The sequence below is a fragment of the Glandiceps talaboti genome, chromosome 21, assembly GCF_964340395.1.
Source record: "Glandiceps talaboti chromosome 21, keGlaTala1.1, whole genome shotgun sequence".
Classification (NCBI taxonomy): Eukaryota; Metazoa; Hemichordata; class Enteropneusta; family Spengelidae; genus Glandiceps; species Glandiceps talaboti.
Genome location: NC_135569.1, coordinates 2,845,642 through 2,864,796, shown reverse-complemented (window position 1 = coordinate 2,864,796; position 19,155 = coordinate 2,845,642). Strand labels below are relative to the sequence as shown.

General features: G+C 34.8%; 1 protein-coding gene across 1 annotated transcript in view; it reads left to right on the top strand.

Annotated features, from left to right (window-relative positions):
* Window positions 1-11,906, top strand: part of LOC144451708 (uncharacterized) — a 91,952-nt gene extending 80,046 nt beyond the window's left edge. Inside the window, exons 10-19 of the mRNA XM_078142611.1 lie at window positions 2,869-3,013; window positions 3,229-3,321; window positions 4,023-4,219; window positions 4,941-5,105; window positions 5,718-5,843; window positions 6,574-7,283; window positions 7,637-7,748; window positions 7,824-7,946; window positions 8,767-9,788; window positions 11,395-11,906. Coding sequence (XP_077998737.1) covers window positions 2,869-3,013; window positions 3,229-3,321; window positions 4,023-4,219; window positions 4,941-5,105; window positions 5,718-5,843; window positions 6,574-7,283; window positions 7,637-7,748; window positions 7,824-7,946; window positions 8,767-9,788; window positions 11,395-11,407 — 2,706 coding nt within the window. The 3' untranslated portion in view covers window positions 11,408-11,906. The remainder of the gene's footprint in view (window positions 1-2,868; window positions 3,014-3,228; window positions 3,322-4,022; window positions 4,220-4,940; window positions 5,106-5,717; window positions 5,844-6,573; window positions 7,284-7,636; window positions 7,749-7,823; window positions 7,947-8,766; window positions 9,789-11,394) is intronic.
* The last annotated feature ends 7,249 nt before the right edge of the window (window positions 11,907-19,155 follow it).

Below are 19,155 nucleotides of genomic sequence, written 5' to 3'. Positions count from 1 at the left end.
ACTTGATCGTAGCGTAGGATTGACACGAACACTCAAACAACGGTACGGAGAAAAAAATAGTTCGGTAGAACAGGGGTGATATGCTCTGAAATCACCCCTGTTTGACGTCACACAGTAGAAGATATGCACGTATTTATGTGATAAAAGGACATATACACAAAGGCAAAGAGAATACCGGTATATATCAACACAGGTTAAATTAGATAGCGTGGTTTTAGTTTTAGAAACTCTACATAAAAGATGCAGTTCGGAATCCCTCAAACAGTTTATTATAAATATGACCTTTATGTTGGAGCTGATTGTAACAAATCACCATGGTAACACTTTGAATCAAACAAGTTATTGATCCTAAGGAAACAAAGGAAGTCTGTAGTGTGAATCACAACACATGTATGTTGTCTGGACATTTGTCCCACTACATTCAGTGCAAGGATAGTCATGAAAAGAGAGCTGGGTAATAATACACAAGTACTGGGTATAAACATGTATTTTATTATCCCTTCACAATAGATCAGTTGTTGTCTTTATGTTCACATAATGACAACGAAGAGATGAAACCCCCTCATAAAATAGCCTAGAGTAGTTCATTCATGATAAATGCCTATTGTAGATGCTACTACAGGCAGACAAAGCTGAAAGCCTTTCACTTTATGTGCACCATTAAATAAAACCTGCATGCAAACCACAGCTAGAGATAGAGCTGATTCGGTTTCTTGGAGAGTTACTTGTACAGTGGAATGGCTACTGTATGTTAGATCTTGTACAACATGAAACATTGATGTTGATGTGCGAGATGGGCAAGAAATGGTTACCACTTCTTATCCAAGTTATACTTGAAATATTTTAGGCCACATTTGAATATTCAATGTCTAAAATGAAGACTAATTGAGGGCATGACTATATTAGTGTATTAACAAGTTTGATTGAGTATTGCCCCTCCCCATCATGAAATAATTGACTAGTACCTAAACCATTGGGTGGGTGTGTTCTTTCACACTGCACATAATCAATTATATCAAAGATAATGTCAAGCTATAAACAAGTTTGATGTTGGAGTAACTAGTTTTGACACACACACTTATCAGACAGTCATTGAAAACAGAGCACTCTATCATAAAGTTTATAGTGTACAGGCTATTTTAGTCTGGATACCAAAGTGGTCTCCAAGTAAATTGTACTAGAGTAGTTACTGTGGTACAGTTTGGATGCCAACATGGTCTCTGAGTGGAGGTGTAAATCATAATGATACCGTATAGGAACTAGACTAGTTACTGTATAGTCTGGATGCCAACGTGGTCTCTAAGTAAAAACCTTAACGATACCATATAGGTACTGGACTAAGGGCCACTATTTATATCCTGTGTGGGTATGAAAACAACATGGTAGCCAACACAGTGGTTGTTTGTAAGTGAAATTCATAGTTTAAGAATTGTGTTCTCACTATTGTACTAGTATATTTACTATAGAATTGGAATTAGAATTAGAATTAGTTTATGTATATAGCGATATGTCAACGAAAACATTATCCACATCAATTTCCAATAATGCACAAATGTAAAATAAGACAGAAGTAACCAAAATTACTATACAGAGCTGTTGATGTATTAAAGAAAGATATACGTACAGAAACAAAGCATAAAGTTGGGTTTGACTATCAAGACAAGGCTGATATGTTCACTTTGCTTTTATGTATGTGACTAGTAATAGTACACTTATTATACATGATAGTTGTTAGCTAGTTGGCAGTGAGGCACCATACTAACAAAGTATATTAGTTTACATCTTGACAACTGTCTTTCACTTTGTGAACAGTATATTGAGCTGACATCCTATGCTAAATCAATTCTTACTGGTTATTAGACACAAGGTACTCTAAAGTCTTGCATTAGACATCATGTAATGACATAGATAGAGTGTGACGGTGACATGTGGTATGCCTTTTTTAACTTTGCCCAAAGACTCATCCTGTTGGTTAAAGCGATGGTGTATTTCAGGCAAACAGAAATGTGAAGTCTTTAGGCTATTTGCATCTAGGATTGATTGTATTCAATAAGGTTGGAGGTCTCAGTCACACAGACTTGAGTGTATGTCACAGACTGACATGGTAATATTAAAAGTTAGTTCCAGCAATGTCACCACGGGGAAAGACAAGTAACATTGTAATTTGTATTGTCTATCACTGCTATACAGCCAAGCAACTTTGTAATTTGTATAGACTACTTGTAGGGGATTAGGCAATGAAGGAGACATTGGTATCATTTGTAGGTTTATTTGCTGATATACTTTATGGCCCATAATTTCTTCACATTGTTAATATTCATACTCATGATTTGTAGTTTTTATCAATGGTTTAGACTCTATAAATCTTTATACTATTAGCTGTCTGTTGGCTGAATCTATGACTTCACTACACTAGGGAATAGTGGAAAGACAGTACCATTTAATAGTCTTAGATTTAAGGTTAGGCCTAACAAATACAAATTGTGTGGGTTCCAATTACGCTCAATTTTAGAATAGTAGGTAGATTTTTATCTAAATTTTATGTAGCTCTATCATTAATTTTGAAGCAAACACTGAAATTTTCTCAAGAAATGTCATCTATCAAAATGGATAACCCAATCTGAGAACAAGAACAATGTCAACATCGTCGTCATCTTGATGATCATCATCGTTATCTTCATCGTCCCCAGCGTCATTGCTGTTGTCATCAACATTGTCACATAATAGAGTCCTACCTAATACTAGAAAGCATGAATGTTGTACTTTTAAAGCATCTCCTGGTTTCAGTTACCAGTCTGCAAAAGTTTTGTACTTTCATGTACAGTTTATACTTCATTTTCTTTTCTTTTCTTTTTCTTTCAATTTTAGGGTGACCTCGTAGAATATTATTATTATTGGAAGAAAACACCAGAAGCATCTAACCAAAGACCTCATCGTAAACATCGCAGACAAAACGTACTCCGAAGGATACGTGGCGGGTCACGAACAAGCCGACCAGCTAGCTCAGAATTTTGTAAGTGGTAATTTTGATATAGTTAGTTATTATATGACTGAGAGTTTGTATTTTTTTGTCTCAATTAATGGGGGGGGGGGGGGTCAGAATGATGTTGACTAGTTTTCATTCTGTTCACTAAACATTATCAGGTCAGACATACACATGATACAGATAGTCTGGAATGTTCTCATTTCATTAACTTTTATACTGTATATTCTTTGATATCTCTCCAGTGGATTTGAGTTCAGCAAGTGAAGAGGAGATTGATAGTGAAGACAGTGAGAAAGATCTTAGTGGTTATGCCTGTAGACATTGCTACAGTACAAGTAAGTTATTGTGATCACAACCTGTGATAGAGCACTTTATATCAACGTTTTATTTGATGGCGACGTTAAGCCTTCAAGGAAGCATATTAATGAAAAATGTGAAATTTTCAGTTAGATTGGTAGTGAACATTTTTTTTTAAATGTGAAATTTTCAGTTAGATTTGGTTGTGAAAAACATTTTTTTTTAAATGTGAAATTTTCAGTTAGATTTGGTTGTGAAAAATGTTTTTTTTTAAAAGTGAAATTTTCGGTTACTTTGGTAGTGAAAAATGTTGTTTTTTTTTAAATGTGAAATTTTCAGTTAGATTTGGTTGTGTAGTTGTTGCATTGGATTTTGCATCATGTGATTATCACAGGTCATGTGACTTACAATTTGTCGTATGATTGGTTGAATGAACAACATATAAGAAATGTAGTTATTTCATGATAGAATATTGTGAAGTGTTTTGATAAACACCAAGTCTGTCACAAAAAATGTCGCTAGAAAACCTCTTCACAAAATGCCTGAAAAACTTACAGAAAATGTGATAATTCTATCATACGGTTGTCATTTGATTATTTGACAAATTGCAGGCTGAAATTGGTATCAGCTCATGTGATCTATAGTAAAAGTCACATGACAGTTGGAGCACATCATGTGATCAATATTTATCCAATCATGTATCAACAAAATAATTAGATGCATGTATTTTTTTTGACAGATTCCAAAGACTGGCATCACGGTGGCAAAGATAAAGTCTTACTATGTACAGAGTGTAGAATATTTTTTAAGAAATATGGTGAATTAAAACCGATAGATAACCCACGCAGTCCACCTCCATTTATGTTTAAACCTGTCAAAGAAAATGATTCCGATGACATCAAACACAAAATGAGAACCAGAAGGAATAGAGACTCTGTAAGTATAAGTCATTTCATTGGTCAAACAGTGATCATGTGACTTGACAAGTAAAGAGATGTATAAGTACATGTTATTTCATTGGTCAAACATATCATGAGATTTGACTAATACTTAGAGACATCAAATGCTAGTCTCGTTTCATTTCATCAAAAAATTGTCACTACTTTTGGATCGGTTTGAGAAATGGAAAAGTCACTGATGATAAGTATGATAAATGCTGATAAATATGTATTCATAGTTTGTGTTTTTGAAATGAAAATTATTCTTAGACTAGAAAATACAATACTCATTATACCATGCATGGGCCAAGTTGAACAAAAAATATGGAACATATACCCTGGATGTTCTATGTCATGACAACACGTGTCTATGTCACTGATTCTGCTGTGTTCGAAATATGAGTCAAAACATTCAAAATTACCATTATTATCCCCAATTTTTCTTTGATATTACTGGTGCTGGTATAATTATGTTATTCTACAATACTTTTCTTCATTCATATACTTCTGACCTAAGGGGCCTTTGTCACTGAGTCGCAAGACGAGTATTGACAAAGGCCCCTTAAGTCGCTTGTATTTTCCTTGGCTGAACGAAGGCAATATGGGAGAATAACATCTGATTATTATATAGAGAAATAACAATAGTATTGTTGATAAGACTTACCTTGGATTCTATGTTGGATATTGATATAATCAATGACTGTTTCTTTGTGTGATAGGTGAGTTCAACTCTTCGTAGTGGTCGTAGTAAATATGGTAGTGAACCATCTAGTCCAATCAATTCACGCCGTTTATCACGTGGTAGTAATCGCAACTCTCCCAGCATGTTTAGTACGTCCAGTGATAGCAGTAGCACTAAGTCAAGTGGACGTGGACGAAAGAAGGTAAAGTGTACATTTCACTTATTCTGTGTATATCTCTGGTCAACATTTTTTATGTGCACACTGTTTCCTCGCACTGCTAACTCTCACTTTCTCTTCTCTATTTCCTCTACTCTATTTCCTTTCCACTCTCTGTCGATCTCTCTACACACATTGTATTTTCTTCTGCCACTCTTTGTCTTTCTCTATCCCCTCCCACCACCCTCACCCCCAATTCTATCCATCTGTACATCCATCCCCATATATCCATGTTTGGAGAAAAGCATATTTCAATAAAGACGATGAACAGGCTGATTTAATAATAAGAATACATGATTTATTAAAACAAAAATGTGACCAAAATAAAATGGACAAATTGCTTGAGTTCACATATCAGTAAAATAAACATGTTGAGAAAAAACCAAAAAGCAAAATAAAAAAACAACAACAGTAAAACAAGAAATGATAATTTGCAATGTTTAAAAGTGTTCATTGCATCTAGTAAGAAGGAAGAGAATGATAGCATAGTTTGATGTAGATTACTTAAATAGTCACTTAGTCTGTATTGTAAACCTGACAGAAAACCAAAGTAGTCAAACATAGCTAATAACTAACTCTGTTTCATAAATCAAACAGAAAATTCGAGAAGACGAGAGTGATGAGATTATCCAGGAAAGCAAGAGACAGTTGAGAGAACGAGAAGAAACAGATTCCAAGGATGAAATAGAATCTGATTCAGGATTTAAGAAACTCAAATCACAGGTATGGTCAAATATTCAGTTTGATGTTGTTGTCATAGAAACAGAGGTCGTTGTCATAGAAACAGTAGAGATCATTGCCATAGAAACAGTAGAGGTCGTTGTCATAGAAACAGTAGAGATCATTGTCATAGAAACAATAGAGGTCGTTGTCATAGAAACAGTAGCGATCGTTGTCATAGAAACAGTAGAGATCGTTGTCATAGAAACAGAATGTTCTCAATGGAACAGAAGCCATAGTTATGGAAATAGTGAAGATTGTTGTCTTTGAAACCATTTTTATGGCTTCTCAATTTAAAAATGACAAAGTTACAAAGTATGTTGTCATCTCAAATTTACTGAAAGCAGTGTTTCTTCAAAAAGGAATTTAGTAAATAAAACTGATATTGGGGTTAGAATCATATATTCACATGTACAAAATGATTTGAATTACAGTGTAAGATGATTTGAATCATAGCATAACATGATTTGAATGATAAATGTAACATGGTTTGAAATATGGCATAACATGATTTGAATCATAGCATAACATGATTTGAAATATGGTATAACATGATTTGAATCATAGCATAACATGATTTGAATGATAAATGTAACATGGTTTGAAATATGGCATAACATGATTTGAATCATAGCATAACATGATTTGAATGATAAATGTAACATGGTTTGAAATATAGCATAACATGATTTACATTAGTGTAACATAATTTGAATGATGTGATTTGTGGCAGGACTCTGAGGAGAGATCTGAAACTCCATCAGATCAAGGTGCCTGTACAGACACCAGTAGTACTATCAATGAAGAATCTGCTAGTACCACAGCACAGGACCAAGATGCTCTTACTAGTGCTTCATCTGTGTGTTCACCTAACCCTGATAATGACAATGAAAGTGATCAAGACCAAGACCAAGACCAGGACCAGGAACAATTTGAACAGTTAGCACAATGCCGAGATGAATTACCCAGAGAGGTTGTCAATCATCCATACAGTATTCCATGTGATAGAATGCCACCCTCAATGTTACCTTTGACGGAATCTATGCAGTCATCATCACTGCCGCCAATGATAGCTGCACCAACGCCCGTCATTGCTCACGTACCATCCACAGCAAGCCTACCACCAGTACCACCATTGCATTCCAACTACGGACCCCCAAACTTACCTGAACATATCCGTAGTGAACCCCGTAAGATGCCAGAACCTGTAAGTGCAGAGCCCCCTAACTTACAAGAAACTATGACTGCTGCACTCCCTCTGTTACCAGAAAGAGTGAAGAGTCCACTGCCATGTGAAAAGCCAATCGTGACTGATATTGTTATTAAGAAAGAAATTGAAGAAGTCGAAGAAGAGAAAGAAGAACAAGAAGAAGAAATGGAGAGGGCGCCCTCACCAGAACCAGTTATTGTTGATCAACTTGTCCATACAAGTCAAACTGCAAGGTAGGTCATCATATTCATGTATATTTCTAACTTCTAAAACATTCTTTTCTTAGCTAGAGGACTTGGCTGAAAATGCAGGGTTGCATGTTTAACAAAATATCGGTGATAGTGGTTTTGCTCAGAGTCGTAAGTAAAGTAATGGCAATTTTGAACATTTTGGCTCGTATTTCAAACACAGCAGAACCAATGACGTAGAATGGCAAGAGTATAATACATTTTTGGTTCAACTTGGCTCATGCATGGTGTAATTTTAGTATGAAACATAAATGATAAAACAAAGCCTATATTCACATGTTGTGGCTAAAAATTAGTCTGTTTGCACTCATTGTATGTCTTTGTGGTCATATTTGTAGTTTTGTCCAGCATTGGAAGAGAGAGTACAATTCGTGTGCAAGAACAGATCTGCTGTTCACGCCCCTTCAGGATTCCAAATTATACAAAAAACGCGCTGAAGCAGCAGAGAAGGCACGAGTATTAAGAGAGAAACAGAAAGAAAAGGAGAGAGAGGCTGAGAGAGAACGGGAAAGAGAACAAGAAAAGGAAAGACGGGAAAGGGAGAAGGAGAGAGAAAGGGAACGGGAGAAGGAAAAGGAGAAGGAGAAGGAAAGAGAAAGGGAAAGAGAGCGAGAGCGAGAGAAAGAAAAGGAAGAAGAAGTTGTTGCGGTAAGTTTACAGTACAAACAAACAAAACATCTTTGTGTGTTTACAAGATGGGCTAACATCCCTATGTTGTATAGTTCTAATGTAATATATGACTTCTTTTCATTATGGCACTCGTATATATAGGGGGGATGGTGAGGGGAGGGGGTTAAGGGTAGAGCTACTTTTTGTATATTTATTTGCACTCTAAACTTGTACCATTATTTACTTTAGCCAGGGGTCAGACACGATTAGCATAGCTATTTTCAGACTCCTGCTATCCGATCTAATTTGCTTTTCCTGTATTTACGTTTGTATTGTACTTATTTTTGATCGGGTAATAAAATATATATCATATCATATCATATCATGATATATTACGTTTGCTGTCAAGATGGAGAAACCTTTACTATGCTTGTGTAGCTTAATGGTAGAACTCAGAATATAAATGATAAGATTATTACGGAAAAATTCTTAGGAGGAATATTTGAATAATAAAAAGAATGATACTAATTTAAATGTGTGACATTTACGTATGGATATGATGTAGTAGTTTATAAAGATACACTGTATTACTATGTATCTATGTATAGCCAAGTCCTTAATTGTAAGTATATTACTATGTATCTAAATCACACAATTGTAACATTTCATATTGTACAGATGTGCTAAAACAGAATGTCCAAATAGTTTCAAAAGTTAATGTTTTTGTAATACCCTTTCTTCTTTATGTGTATAAATTCTTTAAACATGGTTAGGGAAGTTGAGATTCATATGTGCATTGTGTAATTATCTAGCTTTCATTCTATTTTCTTTACTGACAATTATTTATTATTCTTGATAGAAGAAACCTGAGACACCTCCTGAAAACAACAGTGCTGATGCTTTGATTACTGGCCCTTATGGAATGCAGCAAGGACCAGCCTATATATCGCCTGGAGGTCATCACATGCCACCACCAGGTTACGACACACCAGCATTACGAACTCTGAGTGAATATGCACGTCCACATGCAAGAACACCGGGACCAAATACACTAGCATGTCTAACAGGTCCAGATCCTATGCTAAGGTATGGACTTGCACAGGGAGTGCCTGTTTATCCTCCTGGCGCCAGGGAAAGGGATATTGAACTTGAAAGAGAATTACGAGAACGCGAGTTCCGGGAACGTGAAATGATTGAACGTGAGATCCGAGAACGGGAACTCAGGGACAAAATGAAGTTAGATCCACTTGGAACACATTTACATCCAATGGAAAGACATTGGTTGTTGAACAGACACGGACTACCAGGGGATCGCACCCCACAACCATCACCATTCCATGTACCTCATCATCCACTGGAAAGACATGGTGACAGACCCCTGGACAGAGTTCTTCTACCTGGTCATCCAATGGTGCCAGCAGAAACACCATTCACTAATCCTGTTGAAAGAATACAATATGAAAGACTGCAAAGTGAGAGACTGGCATTAATGGACCCTGTAGGAAGACTGCAGTTCACCAGTCTTAATCAACACCAACACACACACTCTCATACGCACCTACATGTGCATCCAGGTGAAACCCATGCCCATATCAATCCAGCTTATCCCATGGATCATCCGGTACCATTATCACCGATGGGACCACATCCATTAGCTGGTACTGCTGCTGCCGCTGCTGCTGCAACTCCATACCCACCAGGAGCTCACCCGTTGGATCCAGCGTTTAGTGGTGCTGTACGTCCAGCACTGGTTAGTCATCCATTTGGTGATGCACTGGCACAACAAATACATCATGAAGCAATGCAGAGACAAATCATTGAACAACAACGGTTTTCACATCTTCAACAACAATTCCTGGCTCACCAAGATAGTCTCATGAAGTGAGTACACATTTAACCCAAAACTACTATTATAAAATAATAATTCAATAGTTACCTTTGCAGCAAACTCAGTGTTTTACTGTTACAAAAACATAGAAACTGGAATAAAGAAAACCCGTTTCTTGTCAGTAGGGTCAAACCTATAAGGTAAGGTACACCATGACGAGGCGCCCTCACACATCGGCCAACGGCGTATTTTACAGTTTGGGTCAAAAGGAACAACACTGTTCTTATCTAGACCTGGTTAATTTAATCCAATAGGGAACTTGTAATCCAGACTGAGCATGCTCAGATGCAAAGGACTATGGGATTATCTGTGGTTATCATAATACCTAATCTGGAGTTACTGATAAAATAAACCTCCCACAATTGTCAGGGTGACTATGAATTGATCATTTGTGGTAACAACATTGTTTACAATACTAATTGAGTAGTATTTATCACATTTCCCATGATGCAACATTCAACATGGCGAGTTTGCAAGTCCGCCATGTTGAATGTTGCATCATGGGAGATGTGATAATAAATACTAATCAAATAGTATTGTAAACAATAATCTACATCTTTTGTAACCACAAATAATCAATTCATAGTTACCGTGACAATTGTGGCAGGTTTATTTTATCAGTAGCTCCGGATTAGGTATTATGATAACCACAAATAATCCCATAGTCCTTTGCGTCAGAGCATGCTCAGTCTGGATTGCAAGTTCCCTATTGACATTAGGTGGGTTTGAGACTGAAACTACATTCATAGTTAAAGACTTCACCACTGACAACTCAACTGCAATGCATATTAAAGTTTGATCATGTTTTATCGAAAATTGTATATACTATGCATAAATATCAACTCCCTGTAACAACACACACATTCCCAAGACATTCACACATCCACACATACCAAATTTATTACCAAAATCACCAGCTGCTCATTTTCATAGAGTAATGTGAGATGTGTTGTTCTCTGTACACATTCAAGTTTGACAATATCCCCCATAAAGTTAGGGGCCTTTAATACCCCTGTCTCACCTTTATGCATATACTGAGTTTTCAACACAACTGAGAATCATTCTCTCTCATAATAAATAACAGCTTAGATTTCAGTATTAGTTGGGCACAATGACATTTGTGCTATTTTTATTTCAATTTTTTAAAACAAAAAAAAGATACATTGAAAACTATGTCAATAAAAATCTTGTGAGTAACCAGACATACATGTATTATGCCAGTAACTTGACAGGAATGTCGTCATTATAAATATTGTTCAGGCAGAAGAATTATTTCTGGTGAGTGTGCGCGTCACTTAAATACCCACGCATAGGTCTTTTTGTGTGTTTGTCCAGCCCATGCAGTAGGCAGATCTGTGGGGAACAGTGACTGAGTAACAGGTTTGTTGAAAATTTAAAAAAAACAAAAAACGGCGGTCATACCATTTTAGACTAACTGTCCGGACCAGAAACATTTTTTTTTTCTTTTTTGTCCTTATACTTTTTGTAAAGAGAGAGTACATTATTCTATGTAACTTATCATTAACTTCACCAAACAAAGTGAATGAAAACTGTGTATGTAGTGAAAGATAACAATTTTCTCTTTTTATGTATTCACAGGAAAGCCCCTTAAGTTACCTTTGATGGCAGATATACACAGTACTGGAGCACTCTAATGAAATGAGATTTTAATGCAGTACAATCATTGTGTGGAGTAGTTGTTACAAACTTTTATAATCTTACATGATATACCAGTACACACAACATAGACAAAACAGTGGGTTGGACTAGTGACAGCACCCTCTAGTGGCAGACTAAACATCACTGCAACTCAGATTAGTGACAGCGCCCTCTTGTGGTGTGAAAACACTCCATGGATTTGTGAGCTATGTTTTTCATTGTGAAATGCAACCTCAAAGTGGCCATATGGATGATGATTGGTATTTATTTTGGATTTTTATTTTATTTTTTTGATGGCTTCTTACTTGAAAAATCAATGTAAAACAAACATAGAATGTTTAGACCAAGTCTGTGTTTGTAACTCAATAAATTGCGAAAGACTTGTGTAAATTGTTTGTTATTGAATGTACAATAAACATTTTACACATTTTTTTTAGTTTTCTGCAATGTATTGAGTTACAACAGAGACTTAGTCAATGTTTCACATTAATTTGTCAAGTAGGAAGCCGTGAAAAATCCAAAATAAATACCCAATCCTCATCGAACTGGTCACTTTAAACACGTGATAACTCTTTCTTGAACTGGTAGTATGGAGGCAACAAGATGGAAATCAATCAACTTTAAATACCTTGTGTTGATGGATAACCTGCCTTGGACGTACATGTTCATCTTGTGAGGTTCAGTTCATGAGGTATCTCTGCATCACAGTAACACCATGGATGTGGGAGATTGAAAAGTTCAACTTGTGAGATTCGTTCACAACTTTTAATAGTGAGTTGTACAGACAAACACTAAAATCTGAATCAGCTGATCTGACATCATTCATCATCACTAAATTTTACTGTTCAAAGCGTACAAGTAAAAGATTTCACTAGTATCTGATATCAGAACAGAATTCTTAAGTTTCTGTTTTTCTGGATATTTTATCACAATCAACATTTCGTACTGTCTCAAATAGTGACAGAAACAGTATTTCATCAGTATCTCTCCTTTATAAAAGGCTCTCATCAGTTCGTGTCATGCCAGCAATTAAGTTTTGATGTACGCCCTCTAGAGTTTGGATTCTTACCAATGAGGTCAAAGGTCAAAATGTGTGTACTCTCTTTCTAAATGTGAGTGAAGATGTCATGTACTATTTAATGTATTTTAATATTGTAAATAATTCCTAAATTACAAAAGAAAGTGGCCATTTTATTTATTTATTGGATACAAAAACCCATGGACCTACCTGTTTTCAGTCAACTTACAGCAAATTTCTGCACTATGCAAAGACTTACTAATATGCTTTGGCCACAACACGAAGTAAAAACTTGGGTGTAAGGACAGCTGTGGATGAGCAAGTGAATGGATTGCCTAGTTTAACTAAATTGATTGTATACATAGATTTCATTCATACAACTTGACACAATGTTTTCAAAAGTCTTATGTTATCATTGAAAGTGGAATAAGGAGATTTTTCGAAGTCCAAGTTGGTATAAAATCTTGGCTATTCAACAAGTTAAGTGTACTAAAAGTGAGTCTGACGTTCATAGGATCAGGAATAAAGTCTTCAATCTTGTATATCTAATGTGAAAGTCTTCAACTGTCAAATTGTGGAAAAAGTTAGTTGACGGCAGATTTGATTACAGTGTAACCATCATGACCCAGTTGGGTGTCGACTGAACAGCCTTACTATGTTTATGATAAGACTATCATATTTACTGACTGAAATCTACCTTATACAATCAATTTAATCTGACTCCATTTCTGTAGTTACACAAGCAGATTCACACACTTGGATGTCCACAGCTGTAATTATTTCAACAGAACTGTATAGGGAGGGTGGTTTTAAAGACAAAGGGTTTCAATAAGGAAAGTTATTTATTATGTTCCCCATGTGGCTGTGTCAGGTTGATCACATGTACATCACATGGTAGGCCATGGCTCTACATGTGATGTGCATGTGACTGTCCATGATATTAACATAAATCTTTGGGTTTTAAAAGCAGGGTGTAAAAATGATGGAAAGCTATTTATTATGTGTGTGACTTGTCTTTTAAGGTGATAGTCTATAAACATACTGTTTACTTGTAAATTAGGGATTGGAATTGAACATTTTCTGGACACTTGTTTGTATTTATAGGTTTTCAATTCTACATGTTGACTGGGTAGCAACCAAATACATGCTTCATTTTACACAACAGTTAATCTAACTGATAAACTCTTTTTTAAAAACAAGCAAAAGTGAAAACAGAGTAAATATTTGTACTTTTACAAAACTAGTAATTATATCCTGCAAGACAAGATTTGAGTCAACACGGTGTTGATAGACGGTAAGTTTGGCCAATTTCTCAACTCTCATCACAAAAAACATGGATCAACGTTGAAAGGACCATGCTCTCTTTCATATTATCAACAATAGTATTGGGGGGAACAAAAACTTTGAGATTGTAAATAGTAGAGTTATTCTGAATATTTAAAGTTTTTAACATAATCAGGATTTCATAACTTAAAAATAGGATGGCGTCATATTTATCAAAATTTGTAAACATTATATGGCTTTCAATTCTATCACTGTTAGTGTGCCGTGTTAAAGTACTAAGACTACTCACATGTAAAAATATGTTTGTCCTGTGGTGGTCAAAAAACTGGCTTCGTATTTAACATGTTTATCATATGACTGTCAATGACTGGTAGCATTGTAAGTTTTGTTTATTAGGTGTCTTTGTATGACTGGTCATGTGATGTACCATGTGCCTCTGTCATGGTTCTTCAAGACCGATCACATGATACATGTTGCCGTCTTTGGCCGATCACTCAAGAAGTATGCGCTTGCCTTGTGGGTACTTTTCTATCACATGCACTTCATATTAGTAGCCCATGGTTTGCTAATGTTTTCAAAAGTTTAAATATCTGCCTATTTTAGTCATATGTTTACTTTATAGAATGAGTGATCTACACGTATGTGACCATCACATGATGTGCATGCATCATACACTGCAGTGCATGTGCCACATACAACACTTAATGTGATATACCATGGTGCATCACACCATGATGTAACGTGCCGCATACATTTCATGTTGTCCACCTTGGTGTATCATTTGTAGACTGTCGTTCATGCCTTTTTTGCTGTTTTATCTAAAACTATTACTAAAGTCGTCGCCTCGCTCTGATCCGGAGCAATACTATAACCATGTGCTGATTATTTAGCAACATCACAGCGTGTGCCTCGACACTCAGTTTCCTATCAGTACATGTTAATATTCAGTGCCATGGAGCGAGGCGACGACTTTATTTTAGATGAAACATAGCAAAAAAGGCACGAACAACTGTCGACAGTCTATATCATTTGCAGCAGTCACAGTCACTGTTTTAACCAGGCACAAAAGCAATAGATCAAAGTTTGTATGCAAAACAGGTTAATTTCCATATCAATATTTTTACTTGGGCCAATGTATGTATATATTATTAAACTTTCTTTGTTTATAAAAAAAAAAAGTGCAGCAAATGGTTTTACAACTCTTTTAGGTCGCACAATACCCCTATAGTATCTCGAGTGACTCACTTTAACTCTATTTGTTGAGACGTTTGTAATTTGGTGTCACGATGACCAAAATACTATTTTAGACCTGCCATATTTGTAGAAGTGAGCTTGTTTATAGCTTAAAATTGTTGTATTTTGAGCAATATTATTATTACCAGTTTTGTCAGTAACTTTCAGCATTGTATTTATGTGTGTACTATAATATGTATGTAAATGAGTTAAGTTGCCAAACTTTGTACCAATTTTGCTGAAATATATTGTTATGATGAAAAAAAAACGATGTGTGTGTGTATGTGACTTGATTTCATTCCTCTAGCATCTTGTTAATCTATTTTGTTAATTCAAACATTGCCAACATTGATACAACCAGATGTAAATTGAATACTAAGCCAACAAGAACAAAACATTAGTCTTTTTCGTTTGCCTACACATTGCAGGGCCCAATCTGAGAAATATAATTTGCCTTCATATCAAACGCTCGTACAGGAGGCAAAATACCAAAGTCAAGTCCATACAACTTACAAGAAGATATGGCACACCATACTAGACCATTGGCGGAGGGTCTATGGGCCCCACCCATAAAAATTGATCCCACACTTCCACACTTTCGTTTATAGACTACTATGAACTACTGTTTATTTATAGGAGATAGTAGGAAACATTACAATGAGTATGTAAGTAAACAAATAGATGAACATTACCAGTCTATAAGTAAACAAATAAACATTACAATGAGTCTATAAGTAAACATTACCAGTCTATAAGTAAACAAATAAACATTACAATGAGTCTATAAGTAAACAAAATAGATAACATTACTAGTCTATAAGTAAACAAATAGATAAACATTACAATGAGTCTATAAGTAAACAAATAGATAAACATTACAATGAGTCTAAGTAAACAAATAGATAAACATTACAATGAGTATGTAAGTAAACAAATAGATGAACATTACCAATCTATAAGTAAACAAATAAACATTACAATGAGTCTATAAGTAAACAAATAGATGAACATTACCAGTCTATAAGTAAACAAATAAACATTACAATGAGTCTATAAGTAAACAAATAGATAAACATTACAATGAGTCTATAAGTAAACAAATAGATAAACATTACAATGAGTCTAAGTAAACAAATAGATAAACATTACAATGAGTATGTAAGTAAACAAATAGATGAACATTACCAATCTATAAGTAAACAAATAAACATTACAATGAGTCTATAAGTAAACAAATAGATGAACATTACCAGTCTATAAGTAAACAAATAAACATTACAATGAGTCTATAAGTAAACAAATAGATAAACATTACAATGAGTCTATAAGTAAACAAATAGATAAACATTAAAATGAGTCTATAAGTAAACAAATAGATAAACATTACAATGAGTCTAAGTAAACAAATAGATAAACTTATCAAACAATACCTTATTGATACAATTGAAAACAGAAAAGATTTTGTTAAAACTCAGACCACTCACCAACATCTTTTAGTGGTCTGAGGTTAAAACAAATATGGAATAGTTTAGAGGTTAGATATTTTTACTAACATTTGAAACGTAGTATTATTCTCACTCCTCTTACCTCCCTTTGGTTTGTTTCTATATATGATTATTCTAGTCATATCTTCTCTAATTCTTTTTAGTAGTGGATGTATTTAAATTTTCTGTTAGTGCTGCTCCTAACATGCTTAGTGAGCTCCTAATGCATACCACTTGATATGGTTTGGTTAGATTTACTTAAAATTAACAAGAATTATAAAATATACATACCTGATTTTTGCCAGGCTTTTATTTTGGCTTTGCAATCTGAGGTGGCGGGGTCAAATTAGATCATGTCAATAACTCTACCTACTTGCAGAAAAGATGATGAAGTTTTGAAACTATTACAACAGCATCAATTCAAAGATGAACAAAGTCTCAATAATCTGCATAAATCAATGTAATATAAAACTTTTAATTTTACTTAAGAAATTTCATGATTGTCATAAATTGAATTCAATCAGACAATCTCAACCAATGTGATTAAAGGTGAACACCCCCTCCCCTCCTCCCCCCCCCCCCCCACCAGGAAATAGACATTTTTATAAACTATGAGTTCTACAGAGTCATTTCATGGTTTTACATCACCTACAATTGTGATTTCAGAGAAAATCAAGTTGATCTTGTGCCTTCATAGGGTCTTTGCTACGGGCTATTGCATCATGGGAGTCAGCAGAAACAATGTATTCAGTGGTTGCACACTGAATATTCATAACATGTTTTACACTGAAATGTATACCAGTTTTGTACTCATGAATATTCTGTGTTCAACTATTCAATTTGAATACATTATTTCTGCTGACTCCCATGATGCAATAGTCCATAACAAAAATACCCTATAACTGCACAAGATCAACATATTTAAAACTCTAAATTGCAAGTAACTGAAGGTGATCTAAAATCATGAAATAACTTTCCAGAACCCACATTTTATGAAAATGTGTATTTCCTGGAGTGGTGTTCCCCTTTACGTCTACTAGGAAAATTGTTTTATTCAAAGTATGTTTCATTTAGTTGTTTACAAATTGATGTGCATATGTATGCCATAGTATGTTGCCCCTGTACCAAGTTTGAAAAAAATCGGTCAAGCCATCTCCAAGAAACAGCTCTGGACGGACAAACGCACCCACGGACAGACAGAACCCAATCCATAAGTCCCCATCCGGACTACGTCCGTTGTTTATTTGCACCATTCACAGTGTCTTATCATGCTTTGTGTAACTTGTAAGCCTAATTGACAACTGGCCAACGGTTTTTACTAGACAAATTTGAAACAAATTTTGCGTCAGTTTGAGGGTAAACCTGCTATATTGACTACCAAACTTAGTTAACGTCAGTTATTTCTACTCATGTTGCATCATTATATATTTACAAACAGTATATATGAAATATGAGAGCCATGTGAAACTTTTTCAGTGCAAAATGGGATGACGATATGAGGGCGAAGTCAGTGCTCCTTACAGCAGTTTGAATTTCCTGCATATGCATATACATCACCCATAATCCTCTTTATATAGTGGACATCTGCCTTTAAATACTTACTACTATATGCCATACTACGTCACAAGTGTACTATTTCCTGATTCTAATGTTCTTCTTAAGATGTGCACACAATCAAATATTATAGTACTTAAAATCAAATATAAAACGTTTTTACACAAATATAATGTCTTCACCTAAATGTGAAGGTAGGTGAAACTGGTTAGTACTTATAAAGCAATTAAAAGTATTACAGCATGATAAAACTTAACATAAATGATACTATCAGTTTTAAAAACAATGGAATAGGCTAAACATTCGTACAGTCTAATAAAAAAAATTGTGTGGTTCCGATTACACTCAATTTAGAATAGGTGGGGCAGGTAGATTTTTTTTTCATGTGTAACTGTCTAGTTCAGGTTTTCCATTGTTTTCCAAATGGTCTCTGTGTTGTTTATTTCTTCCTATCAGATGTACAGCCATTACAGATTGGAAGAATAGTTTTATATTGTCTTTTTAAATTGATGTCAGTTTCTGCATCCACTATTTCTCATGAAACTTCACAATTTTATTATCTTTTTTTCGAATATGTTAAAAAAAAAAGTTTAGGGTAGGCAGTGAATAACTAGGTGGGGTCGGGAAACTGGAACCAAACAATTTTTTTTTTAGGCCTAACTACATTAACAACTTTATGATATTATAAAACTATTTAAATATGATAGTATGATAAAACTTGCAACATAAATGATACTAAACAGTATTAAAAACACTGGAAAAGGCTAAACATTGATAAACAGATAAACCTTACCACATTAACAACTTTATGATATTGTCAAACTATTTAACTATAAAGCTAACTTTGGTTTGATATGTATAATTCACACCGCAAATTAGAATTTGTAATATACCCTTTCTAGAAAGGTTATGATACAAGGTATTCAGCTAGTCTAATGTAGTGTACCATTAATAAAAATCAGTCCTAACTATACCATAGCCATGGACTATGTACAACCCATAACATCAAAGTAAAGCGTTTTCTGTGTGTACCACAATCATTTATAGCATCCATATCAAGTACAACCCATAACATCAAAGTAAAGCGTTTTCTGTTTGTACCACAATTGTTTATAGCATCCATATCAA